The sequence below is a fragment of the Rhynchophorus ferrugineus genome, unplaced genomic scaffold (genome assembly GCF_030347505.1).
Source record: "Rhynchophorus ferrugineus isolate W39M unplaced genomic scaffold, kcgeb_rfMv2 rfM8, whole genome shotgun sequence".
Taxonomy (NCBI): domain Eukaryota; kingdom Metazoa; phylum Arthropoda; class Insecta; order Coleoptera; family Curculionidae; genus Rhynchophorus; species Rhynchophorus ferrugineus.
Window position 1 is genome coordinate 11203666 of NW_027472587.1, and position 22287 is coordinate 11225952.

A 22287-nucleotide genomic window follows, 5' to 3' on the forward strand; every position below is an offset into this window, starting at 1 on the left:
GCAACAGTGATGAAGCAATAGTTTCTTGTCACTTTTTTCACGAAATCAAATAATCAAATTAAATACAGGATATAATGAGATTAAAGCGAACCAAACCAGAAGAACTTGTGTATAGAGTATAAACGTTGCTTATTAGTTTATATTTCATTGTAGTTTGGGCGTTGATGTAAAACTTGCTATAGTTCATAAGAGAATAAAATGGCGGACAACAGCTGAGTACTATCTACGTTTTGAGCCAGGATATTCTAGGTGCCAAATTGTCATGATGGTGTTTGTTATACTCTCACAAGAAAACGAACTACTGGAGAAAATTAAGACTGCAAGAGATCTGAACGCCCGAAATCTACATGAGAAATATACTGGAGTGGGCTAAAATACATAAAAACTGGACGGAAAAACCGAAAAACTGCCCTTTTGTGCATAGATAAAATGGTGAACAAGCTTCAGAAGCAACTGTGCGCTGTGCAAACTATCAATCATGCTGAAAGATTTTGGGATATGTTGGTTATAATAAGCCCGTTCGTGGAAAACTAAATAAAGAAGGCTCTCTGGAAATATTTCAGGAAAATGCGATTCCTCCTGAAGTGAATCTAATTGGTCGGAGTGTTGCTTTCCAACAAGACAATGATCCTAAACATTCGTCTGTTTTATCAAATCGTCTGTCAAATCATCTGTTTTAAAACCCTTAAAATTCATTCATAGGCCTGATAAATCGATAAGTGGATATCAATTTAATTGACATAATGAAGAAAGAATGTATTTGTAGATGCTTACAGGTAGCGTTGGGAACTATCGACTGAAATCGACTATCGACTTTTTAGTAATTGACTACTTTTTACTATCGACTGTTTCAGTCGCTATTTTTGGTTTGACTGATTTTACTACTTTTTATCAGTGACTGTGTCAGTCGACTGTTTTCAGTGGCTATTTTCGGTCCGACTGATTTTGTTACTATTTACTATCGACTGTTTCAGTAGTACTTTTAGTTACTATTTCTGGTTCTACTTGTTTCATTCGACTGATTTTAACGTTCTGGCTCTGTCATCATAGCCGCGACCTCGACAAAAAGGTACCCAATTTATGCTTACACAGATTTATATGTAATATATGTAGTTTTATGATTTTTTTTATAGTTTGCTTGTAAATATCAATATATTAATATTATAGCATTTTGGTGTGATATTCTTCAAAATTGTTAATGTTATAGGGTAAAAAGATTAAAATTGGAAATGATAAATAGTAAAATATTTTGAATAAAATATTTGGCAATAAAAAGTAATATTTGGATTTTTGTTAAAAAATATTTCCCTTAAATAATAAATAAGGCATTTATATCATTTCATTCAGATCATTTTAAATTATGTAATGGATTTGTTTGTTTTTCTATAATTAGGTATATGTTTAATTTTTATATAGTTTTTATGGTTATTGTACATCTTTAGTTTTTTAGGTTTTGTTTAAAAATAAAATTAAAAATTAGCAATTAACACATTAAAATACAATAAAACATTTGTGGGGCATTATTCCATTCCATAGAAAAGTTCCATTTCTTTTTACAGATCCACATAACATTAAAATATAGCCGTAATTCTACTTCGTTTAAAATTAAATTATAAATTGCATGTTATGTATAATTGTTATAATAGTATTCAATAATTATTCTTTTCCTTCTCTTTTTTAAAGTTAGTTCGTGAAGGAATTTATACATCTCCATCTCTCTTATACTACCGTTGGAAAATATAACCACATATAAAATTAACTACCCAAGCAATTATCTCCGTCCCTTCCTCTCTCACAATTTATACAGGAAAGGATTCGTACATCTTCTTCTGACATCACGAATTGAAAAAAAATTCGAACCGTGCATCTGGCTAGTTTTTTGACTATCGACTGTTTCGACTATTTTGCGACTATCGACAGTTTCAACTGTTTTCAGTCGATAGTTCCCAACGCTACTTACAGGTGTTCTATAAGTGAAATGATTCGAAAGAAACCAATAGAATAATCCTTATAACCACATAAAGAGATCGCGTCTTCGTAGAAATTGACATTGAAAGGAAAACACTCGGCGTGACTTTTTTCGATGATTCACCTCCGCTGGAGCTGGAAACGATTTCTCGCCAAAATTAATCGCGATCGGTCGCCCGTTAGCCTATCGTCTCGTTATAAGAATGATGTCACACCGTAACGAAACTGTGTCAACCAGACGCACCTTGTGCGGATTGCACGCGCGCCTTCCCATCGAAGAAGAAAAAGAAGAGACGAAACGGCCTCGGAGACCACGGAAATTCACTTGTCGCCGGCATGTGTTCGGCCATAAATTATTTTCGGGGTACAGTTATGTCTGGCATGGGCTCGATCTCTTTAACTGTTAGGCGATTTTTTATTCGCCCGATCAGTTGTACCATGGTTTAGATTGTATTCCCATTACATAGTACAGGGGATGGAGAAAATAATTGGAACACTTGATATCTATAAAATATTTATTTATAAATACGATTTTAAAGTAACAAACCTGTAGAACAAGTTGGATCTTACAGGCCTATTCCGCTGCTATCTGCGATATCAACATTATTTGAGAGACCGCACAGAGTAACAGCGGCTGTAGAAAAGACCGGCAAGGTTTTTAATTAGTAATCTACAAAATGAGCAAATTGCTATCGCGGAATTACTGTCGAGTGAACAAGAAAAGAAGCAGTACTTGGAACAGTTGCCGACGACACGGTTATCATAACAAAAGATGCATATCTGTCTAAGGCTGTAGAAAAAGTACAAGAAGCAGTCAACAAGATATACTTTGGACTAGAGACGGACTAACGGATGCCCGATTTTTAAGTCGAATCTGTGTTAGAAACCATGTTAAAGAATGAACTATTTCAAATTGTTATTAGGTAAATAAAAATTAAATATTTCACTGCGTTTTTTGCCATTTACTTTTTTTAGAAACAAGCCCGAAAAAAGATATATAGTTGATCAGATGGCTGAAAAATATGGCCACATAGTATTACGACTTCCTCCCTATCGCTGTATATTCAATCCAACCGAGTTGATATGGGGGGTAGCAGAGACTTATAATAGAGATGCTGGTCGGGAAGGATATTGCATCAAGAACTGTTTGGATATGTGGAAGAAAACACTGTCGACCATAACACCTTCGGTTTGGATGAACTCGATAAGACATACAGAGGAAGTAATTGATAAATGGTGGAATTGTGACGTGTTTTAGACAGATTGGAAATGAACAGTTTAGTGATTGAATTGGTCAGTGATTTGTAAACTTTCAGGACATGTAATAATGATGTGCGATACTGGAAATTCCTGAGGCAGAGTGATGAGAGTGGAAACAACTAATGATATGCACATAATTAATAGAATATAACTGTATAAAATGGTATTGTAGAGCGTGAAAGGTTTGTGTGCACAGATATGATTGTAATTGTTCAGAATTAAACATGAGCATGTTAGAATATATGAGAAGAAAAAAAGAAGATGAGAAAAACAGAAGAAGAAAAAATACTGTGATATCAAGATGACTGAACAAGTAAACACACTATCGAAGGAAACAAGAACTAAACATAAAAAGGTAAATATGCTCTCGAATGAAAATAAAATACATTACTTTGATATTTATTAGGTGGATCAGACCTCCAGGGAGATACCACTATATAAAAAATGCACCTACAACTCTACCTTGTGGGTAGTGTGGAAAATAGTTTAATGTAAATATAATTAGACACAACCCTAAGCTACAAACGATTATACATACATGATAACATTTTTGTTCAATTACTTTATTTGGATTAGAATTTTGTTTGTAACTCAAAGCCAAACTGAGCTAAAACTCAGAGTTGATGCAGCAACATTGCGACATTTTGACTCCACAAACTTCGATGACGCATACACAAATAAACTTTGAATAGACTATATATTAAATTTTTGTATTTTTTTTTAATTCGACTAAATAGTAGAAAAATAATTATGTTATTTCATCAAAGACGTAAAAGACTCCAGATCAATACAATATATATTTTTCTCGATCATATATGCCCTCAAGAACGTATTGAAACGATATTTCAACAGAAGATTGCGAGTGGTAGTAAAAATTCGAGATAATTAACGTCGCGCTGACCCACTTTTGAAACGTTTCAATCCAACATCGTAATGGGAAAGAAAAAAATTACGACCTTATTAGGTCGGTCATGCTATTAAAAAAGAGCCAACCTTGAAGTTATTTATGTTCAGTACAGCTTAAAAAGTCAAAGATATGATTCATAAGAAAATCATTGAGAATATCGACTATGCGATCCGGGCTGCATGTCAATAGAGATCAGATTAAATCAGGTTCATGACATGATTCTATCAAAGCAGTACGGAATGCTGTTACTAGGGAATAATAGAATAAAGTGTCCTTAATGATTTGCCTAATAATATATTATAAATATTAATCATGTTATATAAAAAAATATATTAATAGACTATTAATTGGTTAATTATTTTGTACTGAATTTTGGTTAATATATAATCAGTAAAAGCATAATGCAAGAAACTTTTTATTTTATAGCTTACGTTCAACATTTTTCAAATATTTTCTCGTTTTTTTGAATTCGTAGAGAGACAAGTATCTTTTTACAGATGATGTCTTTGAGAGTATTGCAAAGTTTGTGTAATGGCTCTGAGTGACGCATGCTATTTTCAGAGCAATCGTTGATAGCAGCCAATCAGCTGAATACCACGAATTTTGTTTTGTCGCTACAATTAGTGCTATCTCTAGTATCACTGGTTTATTTATATCTGGTATAAAGCTATTATATATATTCTTTGGAGTCCGCATACTATGTTATTTTCACAATTTCGTATTATTTCATAACGCTTAACTAACCACGAAACTTCGCATTGTCGAATGTTAAACACTTACCAGATATACATCAATGGGCTTTTCTCTGTTGATCTTGTAACTTTTCTGTAGTTCCGTTTGTTTCAAGGCGTGAGCGATGTGCAAAGCGCTCGCGTCAAATCTGCCATATTGGTAAGCGGCCGGTGATCCACCATCAGGGTACGACGTGGGACTATAGTGTCCTCGCTCTCCATATGTGGGTGAATAGGCCTGATGAGAGTTTCCATTTACGTGTGTCCGTACGTGTATTCCTGAAAATTAATAATTTTAGTCCTATGTATTGATAACAGTTATCTGGACTAATTTCTTAAACGCCAATTTGACCGCCCAAATAAGATTTTAAAATAATAAAGATAATAATTTTTATGTGTTTTGTCAGAAATTTAAGCAAATATTTTCAGCATTATTATAGGTAATTTGAATTTTTATTGTGAAAAATCCCATCGCTCCCATGAATATTTTAAGACCATCCCCGAACCGACCCATTCTATTTTTTGTTTGTTTTTTTTTTGTCGATTTCGCGACTATACAATAGTACGGTGTTGATTTAGTGGGGACGGAGACAGACATAAAATATATATGTAAAATAATAAATTAATAAATAAATAAAATTAATAACCCTAACGGGTAAAAGTATAAATAGTGTATATACAATTTAAAAATGAACACAAATACAGGACTACAAACACAACCATAACGAAGTAGAACTTCTATCCAGACCACATCACCTACGACATCAGCACCTATCCGAAGTAGTAATAGTTATTTGGTCAATGACACTAAACTTAGCATAAGCGTGATTCTATGGGGAAAATCTATTTCTCGTAGATATCCGAGGAGTATGTCTGTATTTTCTCCTGTTAAGGCATTTCTAAAATTTTGCAGCCCATACCTAGTTCTAATCTGGGTGAGCCATGGACAGACAGGAACGATCAGTATGTGGTAGACAGAGAAATGTGGGCTCGAAGTCATCAAGTGGCCGTGCGAGAGACGGCAGCGGCCCAATCTCAGTCCATTCAAAGCTACGGCATGGTGATGAAGGGAAGGAACGTGAAGAGTGGGGGGGTGGATGTAAGACACAAGTTACTCGCATAATTTGAGTGCAGTATTTTGAATGGCTTCTAGGGATTTGAGGTATGTTGGAGCAGCAGCGGCGAAGAGTAGGGAGCCACAATCTGGCTTAAGAAGTATTATGGGGGAATATATTTTTAGTATGGTTTCTTGGTCTGCACCTGTGTGCCGGTTAACTAACCAATGCAGCAGTTGCATGTCTCTGGAACAGCGAATTTTAAGTTCGTCGCTTTTTGTTTTGGGCGGTGTGTTTTGTCTTGTTGAAATCGTCGATGGAACACGGTTGCTCGAAGCTTCACATAGTATTCAATGACCTTCAGCTGTGTTTTCTTTCAAATTAAAGTAAAAAAACTAAATATTTCCGCAATAGCGATTTACTTAGTGTATATTCAAATATTCAAATACTTTCAACATACTTAAAGTTAGTTAGAAATGTACCAGATGCGATTTAATACACAGTAACACCATCTGTTGTAAATCCGTTAAAATTATTTTATAGTCTTATACATTAATTTAAAAATAAGGAATTTACTTAAAATAAAAAATGAATGTTGTTTCATATGAAATTAGTAAATAATATATAATACATAATAATTTAAGATAATATATAAGAATATATTTCATAATTGTTGGTATACCATCTTAGATTGTTTTGGAGATTCCGAATATTTTTATATTTCATATTTTAATAATCCAAAACAAAGTTTTACGTTCCGAAATACGTTTCTTAATGTATTATTCTATGGTCCCTCTAAGATCCATAATGAGTGTAATTTGAATTGCTAGCATACTTCAAAAGAACGTTAGTGCATCTTAGTGAACTTGCCAATCAGGTAAATGTGATTGAACAGTGAAGTGTGTAGATTAAAACGGTATGTAGACCGATCTAGTTAATGGAAATATATGGATTTTAAGACGAGATTTAGAGATAAGATTGTTAAACCGATAAAGGTAAAAGTTTATTTTATTAGTTCATTCATATTTTAATATTACAAAAAAATTTCACCATATCCTATTAGAAGAATAGAGTATTTTGAATCTAGTGATAATCAGATTATTTATGTCTGAATTGAAAATTGAAAAATAAATCGCCAATGAATGAAACCACGTGAACTTATACAGTGTATAAGTATTTACTTAACAAAAAAGCACAAAAATGAAAACTTAAATCTCTTGTACATATATAATGTTTAAAGTGCTAAATTCAACTTTATTAATACCCCGATTGTCATATATTTATATACTGAGCGGTATATAAATAGTTAACATTCATGGAATGCTAAAAACCCATTGTAAACATAACGTATGTAAACAAGTGCAACCATTAATCTGACAAAAACCGTTATAATAAACTATTATTTTTTGTCAATTGTCAGAAAGTAGTTCGGAATAATACGGTTTATGTACAACGTTAACGAGTAAATATGTTTGCTATGAACCTATTATACAAGGTGAACCGCAATTCGAGATAATTTTTCAATACAACCTATTACCTTGAAATTTAATGCGTAAATAGGAATATTAAACTAATACCGAATAATTATAAGACTGTTAATAATATCATTACCGTTATCATCATACAAATGGAAATAATATGGTGTAGTGCTTGAGAGTGTTGCAATTAATATATTTCTGTATTTATGCCTCAATATATAATAAATATTATATTGAAATTCATATTTTGATTATGTTTTCATTTTAAAAATGCCTTTCCTTCACAACTATAACTCTTGGAACGTATGGCCGAACGTTATCATGCAAGAGAACGACTTCTACTCTATTCGTTCTATTTGTTGAGTTGGCGTCACATAACTGGAAGCATCACATCAACGATCTTAAAACTCGCTGCTCCAAAGGCATGCAAATGCTGCGTTGGCTCTCTAAACGGTACACAGGTGCGGACCACGAAATCATAGTTAAAATATATTCCTCAATAATCCTCATACGTCGTGTTCGCCGCTGTTGCTCAAACCTACCTCAAGTCCCTTTATGCTATCTGAAATACTGCACTTAGAATATCGCTGGGTGCCTTGCGATTCTCCTATTATATATCGTAGGAACTTTCTTTCACTGAACTTGGCTGTGAAATTGCTTGCTCTGCCATATTCCTTAAATCTGACCTCCACTTGGAATCATCCACCTGTCCTGAGCCATCTTATCCCTAACTAACATACTCCACCCGAATCTCTCATATAATTGCTGAATCTTTTCAGGGCTGGCGTTAGCCCGCTGAATCTACTCCCTATCCGCTACCCCAATTTTCTCTCTAAGGATCTTCGTTACCCTCTTTATAAACTCATCCTTATTTTAATTTTATAAGAGAGAACATTGTCCTTATCTCATTTGGTCCAAATTATGGGAACTTCTCCACGGAAAAAATACAGACAGACTTTTCGGATTTCTATCAGACATCGATCATGTTCACAAAGATTAGCTTATGCTAAAATAAGTGTCGCTATGTCGCTGGCCACGTAGCCAGTACCACTCGATGTGTGTGCTGCCTGGATAGAGTGTCTACACTGTTATGGTTATGTTTGTTGACTTGTATTTCTGTCCATTTTCTTGTTTCTTTTGTGATCGCAAGTGGGCGTCACAGATATTTATAATAACAATTTAATTCGAATGAATGAGCTTCAAAATTACAATTTGTGCATTTTATTTACCCAAATATCACAAGGTAATTTTATACACATTTACTCCACAGAGCTGCTAAAAGTTTAAGAAAATCAAACATACATCATCAAATGTATATAATTTAAAAACTTGTTTGTGTTGTAATTACTATCAACTACGTAAAATTAATATTTTGTTAGCCCTGTCAAATATATTTGCATCTGTATCTCCAAATTATCAGCATTTTTTTTTCAGTAGGTTTGCCATCTATACAGTTTTGATTTGACTTAAGAAATACTTGATTTTCATCAACATTGATTTCATTTGACATCTTGATAAAACAATTTGAAGATAAAACTGTGAAAGATAATATACATAATCCAAATAAAATGGAAGAGCGCTAAAAGGTTCAAATGTTGGAATGCGAATATGATGGTTAGGAAATGGTAGGTGACATCAATGTTTCGTAGCGCCTCTGACTGGAGTTTGACTTAACATGGTGAACTTTGAAACTTAGTATTTTTATTTCTGGTAAAATCTTAGTAATCCCAGGTTTAATTGTAAAATAAATTATTTTAATAATTTCTCTAATAATATTAATGTTGTATTATTGTAATAAATGAATATTTTTGTGATTCGTTATTACAGTCATCTAGTCTATACTAAAAAATTTAACAGTTGTTTAGATAGGTAAGGTGGACAAGATAATTAGGTTAGAGTTAAACTGGTCCCGGAAAAAGTAAAGGAAAGAGGCGTATTTTTATCTGGTGAGAGGAAGATGCTCGATGCATGAGCAGGAGTATTCTTAGAAGAAAGACTTCAAAGTTATGTAGGATTGCCTGTCATGTGAAGAGTACATGCCAATATACAACAACTAACAACCTCCCTTCAACCTCTCCTTTAAGCATTGCTGAGATTCCCTGAGAACTGGAGTACCCCTTAAGAGAGAAACCGCTTGTGACGCCAGTGTCGTAGGAAAACTGCCGTGTATATTTTCTGCGAATAGTGGATAATTCCGGATATTTTGGAGGGTGGCTAAATGTGAATTTTCCTGATGGAAAAACCTTGACAAATAACCGAACGCCAATTGCCAACCGTAGATTCATGTGGTGGCCTAGCGTTCGACGCATATACAAACAACTAATATATTGTTTCTTTTTATAACATACAACAAAATTACATTCATCAACAAGAATTTTAATCCGATTTTGGAATCCAAGACCAAACGCAAAGAGAAATAAAACCGGGCAAATTAAAAAAACTCTCACGTCTTAATCAAAATGAAACTAACAACCAATTTTAGAGAAACAACAGAAGTGCATCGAGAAATTAGACGTTATCGGAAGTAACTGGCAATTTACGACTGCCAACATTCGAATGCCAATCGTTAAGCCATGTGTAAAGAAATGCGCAACAGCTACTGCGGCAACAACAGACAAAAAAGCCAATTTATTGCATAAAACTGCAGGTTGCATTCTATTAAAACGTCAACTTTCTTACAAACTTTCTAATTATTAAAGTAACCATAATGAGTTCGTGTCAGCTCTGTTGCATATTATCGATTATAAATTACAAGCATTTCCCTTATAATTGGATGGAAGGATTTCGTTTAATCCTATTGAATAAACAAGGAATAGGATTAACGGCCTGACACATTGATGGCGCTACTAGAATTAAATCCATATGTTTTTTAGTCAGCCTTAACCCTCAGACGAGCTCACTCCCCCGCTCCTCACTGTCTCAGGAAAATTATCAAGGATTGGTATGCTAAGTTTAGACGTGGTGAAATGAACGTCGAAGACGGCGAATGCAATGGACGCCCAAAAGATGTTGTTACCGATGAAAACAATTAAAAAATCGACAAAATGATTTTGAATGGCCGTAAATTGAAATTGAATGAAATAGCAAACACTCTAAAGATATAACTGAACGATCATTCGCGAATATTTGGGTATGAGAAAGCTTGAGGAAACTTTGCACAGAAAGTGGGTTCCGCGCGAGCTCACTTTTGAGCAAAAAACGACGAGTTAATGATTCGGAGCAGTGTTTGAAGATGATCAAGCGTAATAAACCCGAGTTTTTGCCTCGATATGTGACAATGGATCAAATATGGCTCCTTGATTTCACTCCGAAGTCCAATCGACAGTCAACCGAGTGGACTGCACACGATAAATCCGCTCCAAAACGTGGGAAAACGCAACAGTCGGCTGGCAAGATTATGGCATCTATATTTTATTTTGACTGTCTTGAAAAAGGAAGGACCATCAACAGTGACTATTGCATAGCGTTATTGGACCGTTTGAAGAACGAAATCGCCTGAAAAACGACCGCATTTGAAGAAAATGAAAATGCTGCTTCACTAAGACAATGCACTGTGTCACAAGTCAGTGAAAATAATGGCAAAAATCCATGAATTGGGCTTCAAATGGCTTCCTCATCCACCATATTCTCCAAATCTCCCCAGCTACTATTTCCTACTGTCAGATCTCAAAAGAATGCTCACTGGGAAGAAATTTTCGTCGAATGAAGAGGTGATCACCGAAACTGAGGCCTATTTTGAAGCAAAGGACAAATCGTACTACAAAGATGGTATCGAAAAGTTGGAGGGTCGCTATAATCAGTGTATCACCCTTGAAGGGAATTATGTTGAATAAAAAAAAATAATTTTGCTAAAAAAATGTATTTTACTATGGTAGGCCGGGGAATTTCAATTAAATTTTCAATTCACCTGTTAGATCGCCGGATGTTATAGAAAAATCTATTAAAAATTGCGAATTGTAACTCACCCTCATTCTCGAAACTGCTCCTTCCAGGGCCACGAATCTGTTCGTTGACAAAATTCGTCGATTTAGGTACATTCAGAGCGCTCCGGATCCCCACCGATGAACCGTCCAAATGTCCGGGACCGATTTTCGGCACGTGACCACTACAATACACCTCTTTGTCCTCCTGCCGATGCTGGTTATTGTAATACGTTTTAAGCGTGAGTTTCGTACCGCAAACAGCACACTTGAAACAACCACTGTGAAAAAACGTGAAGTCTTTCAGGGGACCGACTCGATCCACTTGATATACCGTTTCGTTGCAACGAAGACACGTGCTCTCGTAGAAGTTCGGCCTATACATGGCCTTGTACGAGCTCTGGATCATGGCGTCGAAGATTGGGTCAGCTTAGGGTACAGGAAGAGGTAGATCGATCTGAAACAGACAGTACTACCTTTTAAGTATGGGAATCTCAATAAAAAATAAAAAAAAATTCTACAGTTACATATATATATATATATATATATATATATATATATATATATATATATATATATATATATATATATATATATTAACCGCGATCAAATTAATTATCATTTACAGAAAATAATACAGAATAACGTTAGATTGTCAAGCCAATCACAGTTACTCGAAGCATTCTTTGGTGTAGTTAAGTAGAGCTCAGACAAAAGTATCGCAGCTGAAGCTGTAAGGTCACAAAAGATAGATTGAAAGTACTGAAAGACCCCCAGCCATAAACTATTCCCAGCACAAGCATAACAGTTCAGGGTGTAATGCAAGGTGTAAGATGAACTGAAGTTGCTATGTGCTAACATAGTCTACTGGAATTTGAATAGAAGCTTGTAATAGCTCAGTTTCTCAGCCCGTAACTCTTGAAATCTGGACTCGAAAAAACAACCATTCTCTAGTGCCATTTCGAAGATCTTCAAAGACAAACTGGAGACATATTTTTCTTATATTTTTCAACAGTAAGAAAAAATTAACTAAAAAATAATTTTTAAAAGAATTCTTGTTGCTACAACTATGTACTATTACTCGAAATGAAGATAATAGTTGTAATAAAAGTGAAGTGCGATCAACAGATTTTAAAAGAACATGATTAAGTATTTCAACTAGAAATCACAAAAGTTCCTCTCCAATGACAAGTAAAACAGTGTCGATAATAATGGAGCCATATTTGGTTTAGATAAATTCTATAAATTCTATTCTAAAGATAAAACATTATATGAAAAATCCGTTAAAATTTCCTAAATAACGCAACCAATTTATTTTCATTCATACATTGATATTAACATTCATACATATTGATATAAAAATTTATATAAAAACACTAACACTAACGTAGTTATATTTAGAAGCTTATGAAACTTGTTGGATTAAATGTTCTAAACCAATAAAACTAATCTTACTTAACAGTTCTCTTTGTTTATACAATTCCCGTTAAATAACTGAGATAATGCCTTTATTTGTCGACTCGATCTTGAGATTTATAAAATAACTACCATATATAACAAAAACAACCTTGTGAAGTAATGATATATTTATAAACATTACGTATATTAGAGTACAAAAACAATCGTAATAAAGATACAGGGATTGGCCTATATATACTAGATGATTTTACAGTTCTTAAGTTTATATTTAATTAATGAAGATTAACATAAAAATCGATGTTATTTTCATTAAAAAATATTAGGGGCTCATCTTGAAACCTGCTGTTTACTAAATTACATAAAATGATAATATAGACATATAGTAATGAATGTAAAGTTAGTTCGATTCTATAGCTTCCAAAGAAATATATCTTAATTAATTAGTTTTATTATAAAGCTTATTTTAAAGTCTACATATATCCAGTAATCAGATCAGGTGGTTAATACTAATAATACGTTTCAGTCTACGCACTTCACTATCACGTCGCATATTTAGCTGATTAGCGAGTACATTGGGATTCACTGACACTCTTTCGAAGTACTTCACATAAACACGTTGAATTACACTCGTTATAGGTTCTAGAGGAATATCGCGTTTTATCACTTTATTTGAAATATAGTACGGAGCATCAACAATGGCACGCAACACCTTATTTTGGAGTCGTTGAATGATGGATATTCTTGAGAGAGAGAATGAGTTGAAATACTACTAATGAATGACTTGAATGAGATTATGAGTTGATTCACCAGTAGAGATATGTTGTAAATTATCTGTCTTTATTACTTTTAGCAGTTCTCTAACTTTTGAGGTTAGTATTCCTGAACCCCCAAAGAAAAAGAATGAGCCAAGATGATACCAATATCTAATAAAGCTTCAAAATCAGAAAAATAACGGCGATTTTTAAATTGTAATATTTTCAGTAGATTTAGAAATCTGTATATTATATTATACTTTATATTATTTTTTAATTCCATATATAAGTATATATAACCATTTATGTAATATATTGCTATCAGATTCTACTGTCTTTACCTTCAAATAAATCATAAAAAAACTTTCCCTTTTTCTACATATCTCACAAGGATGTTACAACAGACAAATGAATCATAATGGTGAGTTCATAAATATCACACTGGAATAAAAAAGTGGCATTTAATAGACATTCAACATAGTTCAGTGCCGGATTTTAAGAACTAATATATAATATTAGATGTGGTATTTAATTTATAAATGTTTTGTAATTAACAATAACCATTTTCGATTAATTTATACTCGAAAGCGAAAACAGAAATAATTTATTTACAGATTTATTTCACTTTGTTATAAAATTATTATTTTAGTAATTTAATATAATTTAGGGACTAATATAATAGCCAATTATATGCTTACCCATCCAGACTTTTAGCTTCTGAAAATGTATCTTACAGATAGACATTATATTTTATAACAAGGTGATGAACACACTGAACTGTATTCAATATGTTCACCAGGTCCATTTTCTGTGCTAAACGTATAGCAGGAGAAAATAAATCCTTCTTGAGGGTCGAAAGCTTGTTATCCAGCAAGCAGCACCCGACTATTTATCTTATAATTTATACATCGGAAAATATTTTTATTAGTTTGTCATTTATTATAGCATTTTTGGTAATGGTATCAGCCAATTTATTTTGTGTCATTCAATGTCATAATGTGATGAAAAGGTATCATCAACGGTTCGCAATAAGTTTCTAGTGACGGTCAGAGCAAGTAAGCCAGTTTTTAGAATGAGTATCGTAGAAAATTATAAGTTATTATAAATTTTAAAGTTCCCTTATTGAGAACATCTCAGAAAATGGAATATATGAAGCAGAGGGCAGTTTGAAGAACTGCAGAAGGCAGTTTGAAGAACTGCAGAAGGCAGTTGAAGAAGAATTCCATATAGGTACATATAGGTTTTAATATTTGCTTTTATAGCAGCAATTTATGTTCCGAAAATTAGATTCTTTCTTTTTTGATGCGAATACTGGATGATAGAAGACATATCAATCGATTATCAATTTACTAAAAACCTGACCATTTTATCACACATTTAATACATTATCACAGTAATAGACGAAATTATTTATAATTCAGTACCATGCCAAAGAAATACAGTAATTCTATATCGTATTGCATAGTCATTAATAAACAGTCCAATGAATGAGTTTATGTATCCTCTTTTTTATCGGATATAGTTTAGAAAGTAGTAACGATACTGATACACATTTACGTTTTGGTTTCTCTGATCTAAATTTCCGAATATATTTTTGAATTATGTTAATAAAATCCATTATACCATATATCATAAATTTGCTTGCAGACATTCAAATATGATTAATATCTTCCAAACTATCTTGAGTAACTTATTACATATAAAAGAGAATAAATAAAAAATGGTATGTAAAAAATAATATGTATACAATATTAAGTAAAAATAATACTATAACAAAGAACAGAGTAGAGATTAATGTTCATTAATGTTTTTGTCAAAAGGCTTTCAAAATTTTTAGAAATATCGAAAAATATATACAACGATATATCGATATTTTTTCGGCATCCCTATTTAACGCTATCAATTCAATCGAATGTCGTTAAAATCTCTTTAATCGGCAACTTTCCCTCTAACCTGATTATTTGAAAACATTATCCGGTTTGAATGTGAAATTTGTCCTTTTTCTGGCGTTTACGGAATTGCATTTCGCATACCGAACTATGTTCGACACTTTGCGTACGTTTTGATGTCGTTACGCTTAGTGCGAACTGACGATTCCACACGAACGTGTCGCAAATACGAATAAGTGACCGGTCCGAAAAGGAGAGGATTAGCGTTGGAAACTATCAACTGAAACCAGTCGCAATACAATCGAAACAGTCGATAGTTAAAAAACTAGCGGCAAATGCACGGTTCGACTGTTTCATTTAATTCGTCATGTCAGACTAAGACGTACGAACCCTTTCCTGTCTAAATTGTGAGAGAGGAAAGGACGGAGATAATTGCTTGGGGTAGTTAATTTTATATGTGCTTATATTTTCCAACGATAGTATAAGCGAGACTACTAACTTTAAAAAAGAAAAAAAAATTACTGATTACTATTAATGTGCAATTAATAATTTCATTTTAAACGAAGTAGAATTACTTTTATATTTGAATGTTCTGTGGATTTGTACAACAGTTTGGAATTTCTCTATGAAATGAACTAATATCCCACAAATGTTTTATCGTATTTTAATATGTTAATTAAAATTTTGACCTTAAACATAACCTAAAAACTAAAGATGTACAATCACCATAAATGCTAAATAAAAATTGAACATATACCTAATAGAGCCACTAAAGTTTCTTTAAATAAACTGAATGCTTTATGTATTATTGAACGGAAATATTTTTTAATAAAAATCAAGAGAGTAATTGAAATATATTGTTGCCATAAAACCAGTCAAAAGTATTTTACTATTTATCATTCACAATTTTAATCTTTTTACACTATTATATTAACAATCTCGAAAAATATCGTTCCAAATTGTTGCTATATTAATATTAATATTACAATATATTGTTATTTACAAGCAAGCTACCAAAAAAAATTATAAAACTATATATATTACAAATAAATTGCATAAATTGGGCACTTTTTGTCAAAGTCGCGGCTAGGACGACAGATCCAGATCGTTAAAAATCAGTCGAGTGAAAATATTAGAACCAAAAATAGTAACTAAAAGTACACAACTGTAACAGTCACTGGTAAAATGTAGTAAAAACAGTCTATAGTCGATTTCAGTGGATAGTTTACAACACTAGATAGGATACATTAATTCACACACACACATTCACAGTGACTGTTACACTAATATTTTCACTCGACTGATTTTGACAAAAAGATATATATATATATATATATATATATATATATATATATATATATATATATATATATATACGAGTTAGGACCATGCACACTCTCCTGTATAGAATAAACCATAGAAAAGATTAAACTATATTGTCTTCCTTTTCTAATGGAAGACATAAAAGCAAAGAGTCAAGTCAAAACAACAAAAAATCTAGAATATTTAGATTTTATGTTATATTAATAATTTTATAGTAATACTAATTAAATTGTTGTGTTATTCTTGGTGGTTTAATGCACATTGCCTTTAAAATATGGATGAATTATGATAAGTGCAGAATGTAAGGTGAAATTTTTAAATGTTCTAAAATCCAAACAGCATCAATTGTATTTATAGTGAGAATTTTAGCTGCCAAATTTATAATACATCATTTTCAACGACCTGAAATACGTATCAATATATGCCAAAATTTAATGATAACAAGAACAGTGAAGAAAATGATTTTTGTTGTGTTGGAAGTGTGTCCATCAAGAATAGTAGCAAAAGTTGTAGTAACTGGTAATAATTAGACATTTATTTTAAACATAAAATATTTTAGTAATGTTTTAAATTTTATTTTATAGCTAAGATGTAGCTAAAATTTGGCGAGACTGAAAGTCGAAAAATGCGAAATTCAGAGAATCAAAGAAGCAGAAATTAGAGAGCATTTTGTTAAGATTTAAGAACAGTGTATATGACATTATGAAATAATTAGATTTGCTAACAAATAATAAGTAAACCTGGATCAAATAATCAAAATATAAAACTATCAACGACACCCTAATGATCTAATGACAAAGAAAATACAATACATTATTATATAAGAGTATAGGTAAATAATTTATTGTTTAACTTAAAAGTACGATAATCCATTCATTTTGGGCAAGTAAATGTACAATATATTAATTGAAATCTTGGGGTAGTCAATTCATTAATGGGGTTTATGGATCAAGAATAGTAGCAATCATAGTTCATCATATTTGGAGATTATTAAGAGAATTTTACTGCTTTCATATATAGTGGTGGCTTTTTCGTTAAGTTTTAACTAAATTGGCTGGGTTTGATCTAAACGATTTTGGTCTTTTTTATGGTAATGTTTATTTATATGGTTCTTGGAGTTCTTGTTAATTGTTCAAATATGTAAATTGATTTCAAAATGGCGTTTTTATAAAAATAGAAAGACATAGAATTTATTAAAAAATGTTCAATGCTTATTTCCCTCCTTATATATGTTTTCAATATCAAACCAATTGTTTATCAAATTTGTATATATTTATTTATAAAAAAAGTAATGATAATGTGTAATATGATGTTTTTAACTTTTTAAAATAGACAAACAAAACTTTTTAAAATAAAATATGTTATTTCCAAAATTTTACCATTTTTATTTACCTTCTGAACCTATTATTCATATATTTTCTCGGCATTAAATCTAATAAACACAATAAACAAAACGTATGTGGTGAATGTGGAAAACGTTAAAATTATTCTTTAATGGCACGTTTGTTTTTTCTTCCATTATTGCTTCCACCGGAGAAATAAGGAAGCAGGAAACTTCCTGCTGAAAGTAATCGTCAGTTCGTTAGTTAATTACTTGGCGTTACTTTCATTAAGATAACGTGACTCTTGGAAATATTAATGAATGATATTTTTAGATTTCTTTTGTAAATCGTGAAAAAATCTTTTGTTTTTAAAAGAGCTATTGTATCACACCAAAATAAAATATCATCGGACTTTTATAAATAAAAAATATTTGTTTTATATACATAAAAAATACATAACATACATAAGTCAATATACATAACAAATAACAGACAAAATCAGCATAGCGTAGTATATTATGAGCTCCTAAAACCGAATGAGACATTCATTGCAGATGTTTACCAACGCCAATTAAACAAACTCGACGACATACCGTTCATAAAAAACATAAATAGCAAGTAGCAAGTGCAAAGTAGTATTCTTGCGTGACAAAGTCAAGAACACACTGTTCCGCAACCCAGCGTTCTCACCAGACATAGCACCGCTTGATTACCACTTGATTAGATCGATGCAGTATAGCTTGGCTGTATAAAATGTATGAATGGTTGTATCACCAACATCGTTCTTTGGTAATGGTATTAGCATGGGAAAAAGTTGTAAGGCTCGATGTAAAATATTATGATTAACATATATTATACCAAATCTCTCGAAGTAAATTCGCGCGTTTTAAAAGGTAATGATCAAAATACATGCAAGGGCCTAATGAATCTTCTCGATACATGAACTAAAACGATTAAAAATCGCCGTGACATTGTTAGACAATATTCGATAAAAAATTACTTGAATACGGTTGTCAAATGAGAAATCGTCGTGGAACCGAAACCAAAAAAAAACGAGAAAAGAAAACAAAACCCAAAGAAAACTGTTCGTTTTACAACGGAATAGCTAGGCGTTGTTGCCGATCCGAACTATTGTTAATGACACAAAAACCTCTTTAACAAGGCATACCATTTAAATTGGTAATTTTCATGGTTTTTCGTAACTTTGTTCGTATAGGGACCATAATATATTGAGCATTTTTCTAGTAAATTATTTGCCATATTGAATAAACACTGAGTGTATCTCGATAACAACTAGTTAAATTAATTTTTATGAAATGGGCACAGTTTATATTAACAAATACCTAACATTTTTTGAAAGTTATGTCATTATATCGGCGCAAAAAGTGTATTCTCTCTCCTTCTAGCTTATGTAAACCAAATATACCTTGAAAACAGTGACCATGAACCTTCTAAGAAACATTCTATCGGATTTGTTACACTAATTGTAATAATCTCATAGCTTAAGCACTTTGTTTTGAAGGTACTGATTATGTTATCTCAATTTGTCGCAATTCTTGAGATAAATATTTTGTTATGAAATTATTTATAAAAGGGTATCAATAAGGACATTTATACAACTCACTTAAAATAATATTGCCGCAATGCCCAACAACTAGCTCTTCAGATGTTAAACTTACAAACCGTTTTCGACAAAATTTACTCTATATATGTTAGTTATCCTATTACAACACTACATATAAGGAAAATACAAAATAATATAAACACCATGTATATAGCATATATCACGAATATAGTACCTAGCACGTCTTAATGTTGGTAACGCTGGTTCCGGGTCTTTATCAAATTCCTTTTACTTTTTTCTGTCAAAACCATAATTACGTCACTGTATAACTTCTGAGAGGCCTGGGCGAGAAACTAAAACAAAGCGATTTTTGCAGGCCTCTTTTGAAGTCTGTTTACACCCCGAAGAGAGCTTTATAAAGAGTGGAACATATAGTAGTCGAATGGAGCAAGGTCCGGGCTATATAATGGGTGCATCGAAACCTCCCAGCCGGCTTCCGTGAATGTTCACTGTATCTCTAAAGATGTAAGTGATCAAGAGTTGTCGTAATAAGAGACTTCCTAATGATTAGTTTTGGCAGTTGGCCTGATGTTACAAAATAAACGGCTTTTTAGCGACTTGAAAAATAAATACAAATATAATCCTATTGTTTTAGTGGCGCTTTTCAGAACAATATTAAAAATTTAATGTAGTAATTTAACAACAAACTAGCGGCAAAAACTCTCTAATTGCACCAATTGCAGAAACAATACAAATATAAAACAAACGGTTTTGTAAACGAACAATTTCGAAACAAAAATGCGCTTGAAACAAAATTGTTCCACAAATGGAGGTGGAAAAAATGTGAAAGTTTTTAATAATTGCAGAAATTAAGCGAATTTTAATAAATCCCATCTTGAAACAAACAACCAAATGTGTAATAATTATGTAAAAAGAACATGCGTTCTCAAGAGGTATTATTTACTATTACGTTCTCATCATTATATATATATATATATATATATATATATATATATATATATATATTATTATAATCAAATATGAACAATGTATTCTACTAAGGCAAAAACTCTTAGTCATTCTCATTCCAAATTATATAAACCAAATATACTTTTATAAACGAATGACCGTGAACCTCCTAAGTAACATTCTATCGAATTTATTCTACTAACTGCCAAAAAACGGACAGTTTAAGCGTTACATTTCTTTCAAAGTTCTTTGTTGATTTTCCATGTTCAGAAAAAGTTCAACATTCTTGTTCACTTGTGCATGGATGTGGTAAATGTTTTTTTTTAATTTTCTTTTTGTTAGAAGCGATTTCACGTTTAATTTCAAGTAATTACGAGCAAGATCCTAACGACGTGCTTTTTTTTAATCAGTACACAATATTTTATGTGTGGAGACTTGGGAACGTTCGTCAAAAACATAAATAAATATTTTCACGGTAGAGAAAATATCATAGACATTTTTAGAAAAAATAAAATTGGAAACATAAAAAACATGTATTTTTAGGGTAAATTAAAGATAAATATGAAAATATTGCTTATTATTTCAAGACATTTTAACTTCCAAATAAATATATCTATTCAACAGCTTTCATCCGAATTCTTGTTCATTTATGTAACTTAAGTAGAAGAAAAAAATCTCTGCATAGGTCAAATCTAGGTCATGGCAGGTATTATAACCGCAGGAAATTGTTACTACGAGGGTCACTCCATAAATATCAAGATAATCTACTACTTTGATACTGAAGATATTGCATTATTTTCATCAACGATAACAATTCTTTTCAATGATATTGCATTATTTTCATCAACGATAACAATTCTTTTCAATGATAAAACAATACTGAATTGGGACAAAAGTACAATATTGTAACATATATAGGCTATCTCGATCAAATACCTTTTACATTTTTCTGACAAAACCATAATTATGTCACTGTAGATAGTCTGACAGGTCTGGGCAAGAAACTACAACAAAGCGATTTTCGCACATCTCTTTTAAAGCCTGTTTACACCCTGAAGAGAGCTGTACAAAGAGCGGAACATATAATAGTCGAATAGAGCAAGGCCCAGGCTATACAGTGCTAAGATGAATGTGATCTAGAGTTGTCATGATAACAGACTTTCCTATTGATTAGTTTTAGCAGATTTTTAACCGCCTGCTTCAATTGATAACTGATAGATAGATAACACACTTTATTAGTTCAAACAAACTTAAAAAACTATCGCTATAATCAATAAATTATTTTAAGATCCTTCTAATTCGTCAGATTTTGCACCCTTTGACATGACTTTTTCATTTCCGCAAATTTGAACCAACCGAAACTATACATTTCAACAGTTATACCACAACTATAATAAATCAAGTTGCAGCTCAACAAACAATTATTAGAAAATAAAATGTCGATGCAAATGATATCCGACAATTGCATCAAGTTATTTTAACGCGCAAAATGTCAGAATTTAGAAAAATACTTCGCTCTTTCTAAATTCGAATACGTTATGTTCAAATATCAATAGTTTATCAAATTCTAAAATGAACACATTTTTGCAATAGCAACCTACTAAAATTACAAGAAAAGAGAAAGTCGAAGAAATGCTGTTTAAATTCTTACATTTTCTTGATCGATAGCTTGATTTCGTTACGAAATTGGCACATCAATGAACTTGTCTTGACAGTAACATATATTATGA

The 22287-nt window shown here is 32.0% G+C and overlaps 1 protein-coding gene across 1 annotated transcript in view; it reads right to left on the reverse strand.

Annotated features, from left to right (window-relative positions):
- The window catches only part of Hil (peptidase hillarin), a 65006-nt gene that overhangs the window by 40275 nt on the left and 2444 nt on the right, over nucleotides 1-22287 (reverse strand). Inside the window, exons 2-3 of the mRNA XM_076411505.1 lie at nucleotides 11365-11776; nucleotides 4916-5145 (exon numbers count right to left, since the gene is read on the reverse strand). Of these exons, the coding sequence (XP_076267620.1) occupies nucleotides 4916-5145; nucleotides 11365-11728 (594 nt within the window). The 5' untranslated portion in view covers nucleotides 11729-11776. The remainder of the gene's footprint in view (nucleotides 1-4915; nucleotides 5146-11364; nucleotides 11777-22287) is intronic.